Genomic DNA, 11,237 nt, shown 5'->3' with positions numbered 1-11,237 from the left:
CGTCCAAAGTATGTGACTTCCATCTCTTTTACGGACGCAGGAAATGTAATTTCTGGTGACTCCAATGGTAACCTTTTGATTTGGCAGCGAGGTAAAGTCTTATCTTACATTTCAGTTTCTGTTTATAGTAAGTAAGTACTGTATTGCAATTAGGGTTGTTTTGGATTGTAAAAAAATTAATAAAAAATACAACATGGTAAAGTCAAGCATGGTTCATCAGAAGTAAGGATGCAGATAGTAGTGTCCTCACTCTAGTGAAATATATTAATGGTTTGCAGTTTACGTATTAAGGCTGAGACTAAAGCACTGTAAAATGATATGAATTTTCATTGCAGAATTGTCTATAACTTAAGGGAGTATAGATAGTATGCTTTACAAAAAAAGTACTACTTTCAAGTAATGTAAATACTGCACATTTTTATAGGTTGAGCTCTTTGGTGACTTGCCCTTTTACTGAAAGGTACTGTAATGTATGATGTTTGTGCAAAGTTTTGTGACCAGAAATTAGATCATTCATGCTAATTTGAAATTTAAATAGCTGAAATGTATCTGAAAGCTTGAGAAAGGAATGAAAGATAACTGTAATTTAGTAAACTGTTGTTTAACAAAACTCTGTTACATATCTGATCAGGGCAAATGGCTCTGTGACTATTTTGTATTTATTGAACATAAATTTTGTCTTAAGAATAAAATTTTCAAATATGCAGGACGGAAGGGAATGGGGAGGCCTCAACATACATCTGATTCAATGAAGCAATAGAAAAACTGACGTAAAAATACTCATAATGTCGGTGATTCAAGGGTTGCTATTTTAAATAGATGGCTGATTGTGTATGAAGAAGTTTGTTAGAAAATGTACTGCATCTTTACTGCTTGTTCCATGAGCCTAGAGGATCTTAGCTCTTAGCTCTTGTGATGTGTAGTTAATAGGGTCATCCAGCAGTCCCTGGTTAATGGCTGGGGTTCCGTTCCCAGGCGAGTGCCAACAACCAAAAATCGTCGTTAACTGGAACATCACAATATATATACGTATTATATGTCGTTTATGACCCTGTAAACGCTGATAAACTACTTAACGGCACCAGTTAATGACGGCGATAATCTACTTACCAATGCCAATAAACCAATTACTGATGCAGATAAACCGCTTAGCTTGCTAAAAGTCTGTTCAACAAGCCATAAACCCAAAACGCTGTTCACTAATGCCACCAGTAAGTGGGGATTGCCCTTATAGTATATGTATGGTGGAAACTGGAAAAGTGAAAACATAAAATTCTTCTGTAAGCTAGATATGGCATATGGTGAAGTGAATATGAAGTACATTACTATATTATTAATACTGGTTTTAGTTTAATTAGGGGTGATTTCTGACAACTATTCTCACATAATGGAAGTGCATTATTTTGTTTGGTTAGTACAGAATTATATTATTTGTAAGATATATTACAACAATTTTGTTGAAAAGGGCTGTCAAAATCGGCTATTGGCACCTTTTATCCCATTGTTACTACACAATCAACAGTCACACTGCTACAACTATAGGAGGCTGTATCTCGGAACATAATGCAAATAGTAAAAGATGATTTCGCTATCATTTTTCTATCTGATTATTTCACACCATTTTTTTCAGAGGGCTTTGCACCATTAATTTCATTCAAGTAGATCAGTTAATATAGTATGAGCATGAATTTAAATTTCTTTTTATTGCAAACATAAAAATAAAATTAAATGGTCACAGAAAGGATTTTTGTACAGAAAAGATGGTATATATATGATACCCTTTATTCCTGGTCTAATTCTACTACGTACATATAGCTATATCCCAGTAAATAAAGATTCTTACCTCTAAACTAGCCAGCCTAGCTTTTAATCATTCAGGCAACAATATGTTGACTAATTTTATTTCTTTCTTCCCCATGACTAATTATATTTCTTTCTTCCCCATCATTTGGTAAAGTATTACAGAATTGAGTTTGTATACTTAGTGTTATTTGGTATCTGAGCTATAATTGGAAATGTAGTCCCTTGCGTAGCTCTGATAAAGAAACATAGAGGGTATTGCAATGGTTTTAGGTTTATTGTTAGGACTCTTGTTCATCAGTGACTCCTCGTGATTTGCAAAAATTGGTCCAGCAGTTTTTGTTTTGATTTTCAAATTGACTGTTTTCTGCATTACCTTCTAAGGTTTTGTAAGATGTTACTACCTGCATTGTGCCACATGCAGTGCATTCTATGCAGTCCCTTAATGTTCTTTGCAGCAACCATTTACAGCAACAAACTCTCACCTTCGCCAGCAACTTCATTGCTTTTTGCTTTTAATCTTTCAGCTGTTCTGTTTGGGCTCTTCCCACTTAACAGTCCAGTTTCTTTAATTGTCTTACTTGAATTCTCATTTGAGAAACCGTCAGACTAATCTTATGATTGTCTAGAAATGATATGGTTTGGTAAATCTACTCAATGATAGTAAATCTCTTAAGATGTTTTCTCATTTAAAGCATTGACTCAAATACTGTATGTGGATTTAGTTTGCTAATGGCCATCAATAGACAGGCCCTAAAAAAATGCAAGTTTTGAAATCAGCCCCTGTTTTATCTTGATCACATGTAGAATATAAAGAAATTAAAGTTTAGAGAATTGTCAATAACATCAAGTTCAATTCAGGATCATAAGTTTTTTTGAAATGTTTAAAATAAAAGAAAGTGCTATGAACTTAAAAACATATTGATGGGTTTTTATAGGACTATAAAAGTTATCTTGCATCACTTTGTTTTAATAGCTAGATCATATTTTCTCTTATTTCTGGTATGTAATGTGAAGATATTCATAATTTAACTATATTCAGGATCTTAATAAATTCACTTACCTAAACCCTCTTTCCACTTCTAGAGGTCATATGTCTGTTGCTCACTCATAAAAATGTCTTTATGACCCAGTAAACGTGGCCTCTCTGTGTTACAGATCATTGCTCCTTTGAACTGAAGACATTTATATTTAATATAAATGGCTAAAGAACAACTTTGGTCATAATGTTTAGGATATACATAGATAAATTACTATACTGAATATTTGGCACCTGTGGCGGAACAAGTTCAGTTAGCTCAAGGAAAAATAATTAAATGATTGTGCCTATGTGGTACATTGCCTGGCTATGTGAAATTGCAGTTTTGATAATGAAACCTGTTTCAATACAAACCAGTTACTCATAACTAGCATTATTCCATACAAACTTTATTTCTTACCACCTTAATACTCTGAAAGCTGAAAGACCACACTGTGCATGTTTAGACCACACTCCAGCATTCTGGAAGGTGACCTGCTCATTCCTCTGTGCCAGCATTATGAATTGTGGGAAGGGAGGAGGCACTAATAACTTTAATGGTTTTGTCGGATAAGGTGTTTTTTATATAAGTAACTTGCCAAGTATAATTACATAGCTAGCAATATCTAAGTACCAGCAGCTAAAATTTGGAAAATCCCAGTAACGATTCTTTTGTTTAGATGTAGATAACTAGCCCTGTCCACTTTCGGGGAAGAAGGGCAGGAAACTAGCAGAGAGCTAAATTTATTTCTCTTACTTCTGATGAAGGTTGTGAGCTGCAGCTATATTTTGAATTTCGTAGACTTTACCGGTTTTTTTTAGGAACTTTGGTGAAGTATTTTTGGAGTGTTTTGGTAGCCTATTGGCATTTATTTAGTTGACTGTTATTTAAGACTTCTCAGATTTGGATTTTGAGACTGATTAGCTAGCTATTTTTGACATAATTGTATCTAATACTTGTTATTGCAGCACACGATGCAAGATGAGGTTGACGTCTGCGAAGTATGACTTGCATACAGTATATACAGGTTGCAGGGGTCAAGTGTGTTCAGTCGATCTGACTTGTTCTGAATGTGCTGACTGCGACTCTAAACAGTGGTAGACTCTGACTTTGCAAACTGGAAAAAGACAGGAAGAGCAAAGCCTTGGCTAGGTCTGATATGTCTGCAGCTAGTCAGGAATCTTTTGAGATCTTCCTCTGATGTACCCATTGTTTCTGTCGATGTCCCCAAATCCTGGTTCTTCAGCTATACCACCTAATCCTGTTCCCAGCTCCCCTTCTTCTGACCCCCAACACCATCACTAGTCTGGAAGCTAAGTTTGACCGTAAATTTGAACTCTATGGGCCAGTTAGGTGAGTCAGTGCGTGTACTTCTTGATCGTGAGAAGAGTGTTCATAGTGAATTGTTAATGGGGGAGCTGGCTGTCCGTGCCGCTGATTCTCCTAGGCAAAGGTCCCTGACATACTCCCCAGCACCTGGGAGAAGTTATACCAGAGGCCCAAGGGAGGTTGGTGGAGTCTGCCCACGGGCAGTAGCACCAGTTGCTAAGTCCCAGGTGGCAATAGGCAGCTGTTGGAAAGGCACCTTATCCATTACTCGTGTTTCCTCCATTCCTGAGGCTTTTAGCCCTGAACGGAGGTGGTTATGGCGCTTTAGTGATGAATTCCACCCAATAAAAAGGTCGGCAGTGGTTCATATAGCACCCCTCAGCTGCCTCGTAAGAAGGCCAAAGAGTCAAGACCTTGTAGTTTTTGGGACTCCTGAGAGTTTTTCACTAGTGTTCTCCAGTGAAATGTCAAGAGTGTGAGGGTCTACAGGCTATTCCCAAGCAGAAGCGCATTAGGTCCGAGCACTCAATAGCGCATGAATGTACAGGATTTTGGGAATGTTCTTTGGCACCCAAGTTCCCATTGGTGCCCAAACGGCCAATGATTTGAAAGCCCCAGTGGTGCCCAGTGATTCACGAGCACTCATTCATTGGCACCTGGATGCCAGCATGCACCAGAACTTCTTCAGCTGTCTCTCATCATGCTTCAACTCTTACGACACCTGTAGTAGACCTGGTTTTGGCTCCCATCCAACAATGATGGGTCGACATTTTGGGTTTTCTTCAACCACTTAATGTTTTTAGGGCTGTGGAGGCTACTGTTTCGCCTGTCTTGTCAGTGGAAGATGATGATGATTTAGAAGATGCTTCTCCTTCATCTGCATATGCTTCCCTGCTTTGCTTCTTTTTGAGAAGTTTGTCTTCAGACACGGTTAAACTACCTAAGATAGTGCTCTCTACTTCGGCGAGGAAGGCCTTGAGTGAAATTAAGTGCTGGCTAGCTGACAAGAGAGAGCAAGGGAAGGCTGCCCTGTTATCCTCTTTTGCATTTGTTGAAGAGGAGACACTCTTATTACATCACTGGAGAAGCTCCCTTTCTAGGTCCATTTGCCTCCGCGCAGGGGATTTTTCAGGCCTTGTTGAGTCTTCTCGCAGATCTACTTTTGGGGCCACTAAGGTGATGCTTTCTTCGGCTGATGTACATCACTTACCGAGAAAATTTTTTAAAGCGTTTGAAGTTATTAATGTTTTGGATTGGGCAATAGGAGCACTGGCCAAGAAAATCCAAGATCATCCATCAGTGCCTACAGGTCTTTCCCCAGATTAATTTGCTGTCCTTTCCTGTATTGACAGGGCAGTCAGAGGCAGTTCCTGGGAATTAGCATCCACCTTTGCAATGGGAATATTCAGGAAACTGAACTTTGGTGCTCTTTTACCTCTAAAGGGCTGATTCTGCACAGAAGTCAGCACTTTTGTTCTTCCCTTTGGTACATGACTTCCTTTTTCCACAAGCTGTGGTGAGTGGAATTGTTTCAAAGTTGCAGAAAAAGTCAACTCAAGACTTGCTTGTGCAGGCTTCTAAACACCATGGAGGTTTCATCCTTCAATGTCAAATCTTCTTTTCCTGTACAGAGGGGGAAGGCAAAGGTCGTAATCTAGATTAGAGCCAATGTCCACTTCCCCTCCAAGTCTATCAAGAATTCCACAACTAAACCTCCCCCCAAAAAGTGAAGACAGTATTCCTCATTCAGTAGAAGGGGCCAGGCCCCTACAGTTTTGGGAGGAATGGAGCAGAAGAGAAGAGCAATCAATGGGTTGTAGAAGTTCTCAAGAACGGCTATGCTATTCCCTTCAAAGATGGTGTGCCCTTAGTCAGGAAACCCATCACCTTAACCCTTTAACGCCAAAGGGGTATAATAAAAATCGTCTCCCGTATGCCTAGGGGGTCTCGGAGTGAGCACCGAAGCGGAAAAAATATTTTTTCAAAAAATCACAGCGTGCTTAGTTTTCAAGATTGAAAGTTCATTTTAGGCTCCTTTTTTTGTCATTGCCTGAAGTTTAGTATGCAACCATCAGAAATGAAAAAAATATCATTATCAAATATAAATAATGCAATATATGATAGCGTGACAACAAAATTTCATATATAATTGTATTCAAATCGCGTTGTGAGCAAAACGGTTAAAGCTAACGAGTTAATATTTTTATTGTTGTATTGTACACTAAATTGTGATCATTTTGGTATATAACACATTGTAAAACGATCAAAGCAACACAGAGAAAATATTATCACAAGATGATGCATGAATTCGTAATGTGCTGACGTAAAAAAATGCTTTTTCAAAAATTCACCATAAATCGAAATATTGTTCTAGAGGCTTCTAATTTGTTTCAAAATGAAGACAAATGATTGAATATTACTATACTGTAAGAGTATTAGCTTACAATTGCAGTTTTCGACCAATTCGGACGAGTTAAAGTTGACAGAATGTTGAATTTTTTGTATATATATTTTTTTTATATGCAAATATTTCGAAAATGAGAAAGCTACAACCTTCAATTATTTTTGTTGTATTCTACATAAAATTGCACAAATTTTCATATATAAAACTCTATGAAACGCTTAATATGAAATGGAGCAAATATTACGAGAATGCGACGTACGCATTTCGGAGATTTGCGGCGGAGAATCCGCGCGCGGAGGGAAGGAGTTTTTTTGTAAAATTCACCATAAATCTAAATATTGTGCTAGAGACTTCAAATTTGTTTCAAAATGAAGATAAATGACTGAATGTTACTAGACTGTAAGAGTTTTAGCTTACAATTGCGTTTTTCGACCATTTCGGTAGAGTCATAGTTGACCGAACAATGTTTTTTTCTATTTATCGTGATTTATATGCAAATATTTCGAAAATGAGAAAAGCTACAACCTTCAATTATTTATTGTTGTATTCTACATGAAATTGCACACATTTTCATATATAAAACTTTATGTAACGGCTAATTTAAAATGGTGCAAACATTACAACAATCGGACAAGAAAATTTCTGATTTTTTTCGGAAGAGTTACCGTGCGGACGTAAGGAAAATTTGTTTTCTTCATAAATTCACCATAAATCGAAATATTGTGCTAGAGACTTCCAATTTGTTGCGAAATGAAGGTAAATGATTGAATATTACTAGAATATAAGAGTTTTAGCTTATAATTGCGTTTTTCGACCATTTCGGTAGAGTCAAGGTTGACCAAAGGTTGAAATTTTGGCACTTATCGTTATTTATATGAAAATATTTCAAAACTGATAAAAGCTACAATCATGAGTATTTTTTGTTGTATTCTACATGAAATTGCGCACATTTTCATATATAATACTCCATGTAACGGCTAATTTAAAATGGTGCAGAAATTATGTCAAAGTGACAAAATAATTTCTGAGATGTGTCACTGATACTTTTTAGTGCGATAAGAAAGAAATTTGCGCTTGCGCGCCTGCGTAACGATTGTAAACAAAACAGCGCCTTGATCCGTGAGCTCCCAGTTCCCCAAGGTGTGTGATTCAAAAGTTTTTGCCTGGTAGGCCTATAAGTATTTTTCCGCGAATTTTTAAAAAAACTTTTTTTTATCGATGTACCATACGTCCAATCGGCACCCAACAGACAATTTATGTCAACGTTTAATACATCCAGTCGGTGTTAAAGGGTTAAATTCTCTACAACCAGAGAAGTTTTTTAGCTCTTGCAGAAGAAGTGTCTGCTCCTCTGCAGAAAGATGCTAGAGAGAGAGTGACAGATCTGGAATCGGAGGTATTTTACAACCATCTATATGTGGTCCCGAAGTCTCCAGGAGGATGGAGGCCAGTACTATTAGATGTGCGCTCTGAATATCTTCGTTTTGAAGATAAAATTCAGGATGGAGACAAATCGTTCTAGGCAGCCCTCAGTTAATGGCGGCATCAGTTAACGACGTTTGTCTAGCAACACTGTTAACTGGATTTTCTGTGTCCATCTCTGGTTAGCGGCACCGATATCTAGTTAGCAGCGCCATTGTTTTTAAGTGCTGTTACTGCCAATTTTTTGGTTAGCAGCACTGGCCGGGAATGGGGGAACCCCCCCCCCCCCCCCCCCACCCCCCCCCCCCCCCCCCCCCCCCCCCCCCCCCCCCCCCCGCGACTTTAACCGAGGGCTGCCTTATTCTTGCATCCATTTGTCTAGAAGACTGGATGGTCGCCATAGAGACTTCTTTTATCTCATAACTTAGCACTTTTAATCAATTATCAGAAGTCACAACTGGTTCCAACACAACAGATAGTTTATTTGGGAATGACGCTGAATTCTCATCTTTTTCGGGCTTTTCTAGCCCCAAAAATAGTAGAATCATGCCTTCAGACAGTGGACAGCTTTTTCTCCCTTCAAGAGTGTTCATCCAAGAACTGGATGAGCTTGCTGGGGACTTTGGCCCCCATCAAACAGTTTGTCTCCTAGGGGAGACTGCATATGAAGTCCTGCAATTTTTTCTCTGAGCCAGCTCGAACCGAAAAAAGGATCCGGACTCGTTCGTTTTTCCATTTCCCCAAGAAATCAAGAAATGCCTTCTTTGGTAGAGAGCCAAAGACAGGTTGCTGGAAGGGAAGTCTTTCTCCCTCTGAACCCAGAGGTGAGCTTCTATGCAGATGCATCCGGTATAGGTTGGGAAGCTCTGCTGGGAGACAGGGTCATCTCAGGAAAATGGTCACAGAAACAAAGGTCTTTACACTTAAATGTAAAAGAGCTAAAGGCAATCAGTCTGGGATTGCAAGCTTTTGCCTTGGAAGTCCGAAAAAAAAGTTGTAGCTGTCCATTCAAACAACATGACCGGCAGGTACGTATGTACACTTTAACTTTATGAAACATAAAAAAATGTAAGGAAAACATAAACTAAACTTTACGAAACACTTAACTTTACAAAAAACTTAAAATAAAATTTTTTTTTTGTCTTTGATTTTTATAATTTTTTTTTTTACTTTTTTATACTTTTTTACAAAATTTCAACTTCTTCACCACTTTCAACTTTCTGTTTTTTAGTATCACTTGGTTCTTCCTTTTTGCATACTACTACTACTATTAAAGGCCTCTTTAAAAAATAACTATCCAAGGAAGATTGCTTCTGCCAACTTTTGACAATGTTCCTGAAATGACTCGGGCAAACGTCATCGAACTGTGCAAGCATACGACCTGTGTAAGCCTTTTCGGGGTGTCTCTTTTCTACGAATGATTGCACCTTATGAAAAGCAGCTAGAGCATCCTTAATTTCTGCTGTTGTCATAGAGTCATCGTCCTCCTTCTCGCCACTGCTAGAGAACTCCTCTTGAACGACGTTATGTTGCATGGCCTCCACCTCCTTCAGGTCATCCGTCATAAGCTCCTCTTGGTGCTCCTCGAGAAGGTCATTGATATCGTCCTTGTCGACGACCAGCCCCATGGACTTGCCGAGTGCAACGATCTTGTAAAGATCTGGTTGCGAAACAGTTTCAGGATCGTCAACTGTTCCTGAATCTGCAGCACCAGCTTCGCCCTCGTCAAATCCCTCGAAGTATCGGGCGGATACGACATCAGGCCAGAGTTTCCTCCATGAGGAATTCAAGGTTTGCCTCGAAACCTCCTGCCAAGCTTGGTCGATGAGTCGGATGCATACGACGATGTCGAAATGCTCCTTCCAAAATTCCCGCAAGGTAAGGTTTGTGGTATCGGTGATGTCGAAACATCTCTTGAAAAGATGTTTCGTATACAGCTTCTTAAGTTCGATGTCACTTGCTGGTCCATGGGCTGGAGGAGAGGGGTGGTGTTAGGCGGAAGATAAAGAACCTTGATGAAGGAATACTCCGCTAGAATATCTTCCTCAAGGCCAGGAGGTTGGGCAGGGGCATTGTCCAGCACCAGCAGACGTTTCAGAGGGAGGCGCTTCTCTTCCAAGAATTTCATCACTGTCGGGCCGAAACACAGATTTACCCACTCGGTGAACAAAAGCCTCGTTACCCAGGCTTTTGCATTAGCCCTCCACATCACTGGAAGCTTCTCCTTAAGCATTTTGTGGGCCTTGAAGGCTCGAGGAGTCTTGGAATGATAGACAATTAGGGCCTTCACCTTGCAATTCCCACTGGCGTTTGAACAAAGTGCGAGCGTAAGCCTGTCTTTCATAGGCTTATGCCCGGGTAGCTGCTTCTCTTCCTCCGTGATGTGCGTCCGACGAAGCATTTTTTTTCCAAATAAGGCCAGTCTCATCACAGTTGAAAACTTGTTGAGAACTGTAGCCTTCTTTGATCATCATCTCGTCGAACGTCTTTTTAAAGGCTTCGGCCGCTTTCGTGTCCGAGCTGGCCGCCTCCCCATACCGCACCACCGAATGGATGCCAGTCCATTTACGGAATTTCTCGAACCGCCCATGCGAAGCCTTGAACTCTGGGGTTGGCATTGATGTCCCTTCTCCTCCGTCGTCTTCGGCCTGGGCAATCAAATCGCCGAAAATAGCGCTGGCCTTGTGGCAGATTGCCGTCTCCATTATCATATCGCCAGCGATTTTTTTGTCTTTTATCCAGACAAGAAGAAGCCTTTCCATTTCATTGTGCACGTGGGTCCTCTTGCTGGACAAAATAGTGACGCCCTTGGAAGGTGTAGCTGCTTTGATGACATCCTTCTGCTTAAGGATGGTGCCTATTGTCGACGGATTTCGGCCGTATTCCTTGGCGATCACACTCATCGCATACCACTTCATACTTCTTGATAATCTCCATCTTTGTCTCCAAAGAGAGCATCCTCTTCTTTCCATGAATTTCAAGTTTCTTGGGACCCATGACTATGTATATACTTACGTAATTATGTTATGTAGTACGTATACGTATGTAGTAAAGTTTTCACACAACACGATAAAGTAAACTACAACGAAATCACTAACGAATTTACATTAATAAACAAAATCGTTAGAATGAATGAATACCGCGTGCATAAGATACCGATGATGCCGTGAAGTGACCGAAGAAGCACACCGCTACGTAGATGCATCATGGGAGGGATGCTGACCAATAGGAGAGACGGATCTCATGGCAGTGACTAGCATCAG

At 39.7% G+C, this 11,237-nt stretch overlaps 1 protein-coding gene across 13 annotated transcripts in view; it reads left to right on the top strand.

The window, feature by feature from the left end:
• LOC135195068 (echinoderm microtubule-associated protein-like 2) overlaps window positions 1–11,237 on the top strand; it is a 370,249-nt gene that overhangs the window by 324,262 nt on the left and 34,750 nt on the right. For all 13 annotated transcript variants that reach the window (XM_064221435.1, XM_064221438.1, XM_064221442.1 and 10 more), the window contains one exon: window positions 1–91. This exon is cut by the window's left edge and continues 144 nt beyond it. In XM_064221435.1, coding sequence (XP_064077505.1) covers window positions 1–91 — 91 coding nt within the window. The remainder of the gene's footprint in view (window positions 92–11,237) is intronic.

This window comes from Macrobrachium nipponense, chromosome 15 (genome assembly GCF_015104395.2).
Source record: "Macrobrachium nipponense isolate FS-2020 chromosome 15, ASM1510439v2, whole genome shotgun sequence".
Lineage (NCBI taxonomy): Eukaryota > Metazoa > Arthropoda > Malacostraca > Decapoda > Palaemonidae > Macrobrachium > Macrobrachium nipponense.
The sequence above is the reverse complement of the archived record's forward strand: the minus strand, read 5'-3'. Positions and strand labels throughout refer to the sequence as shown.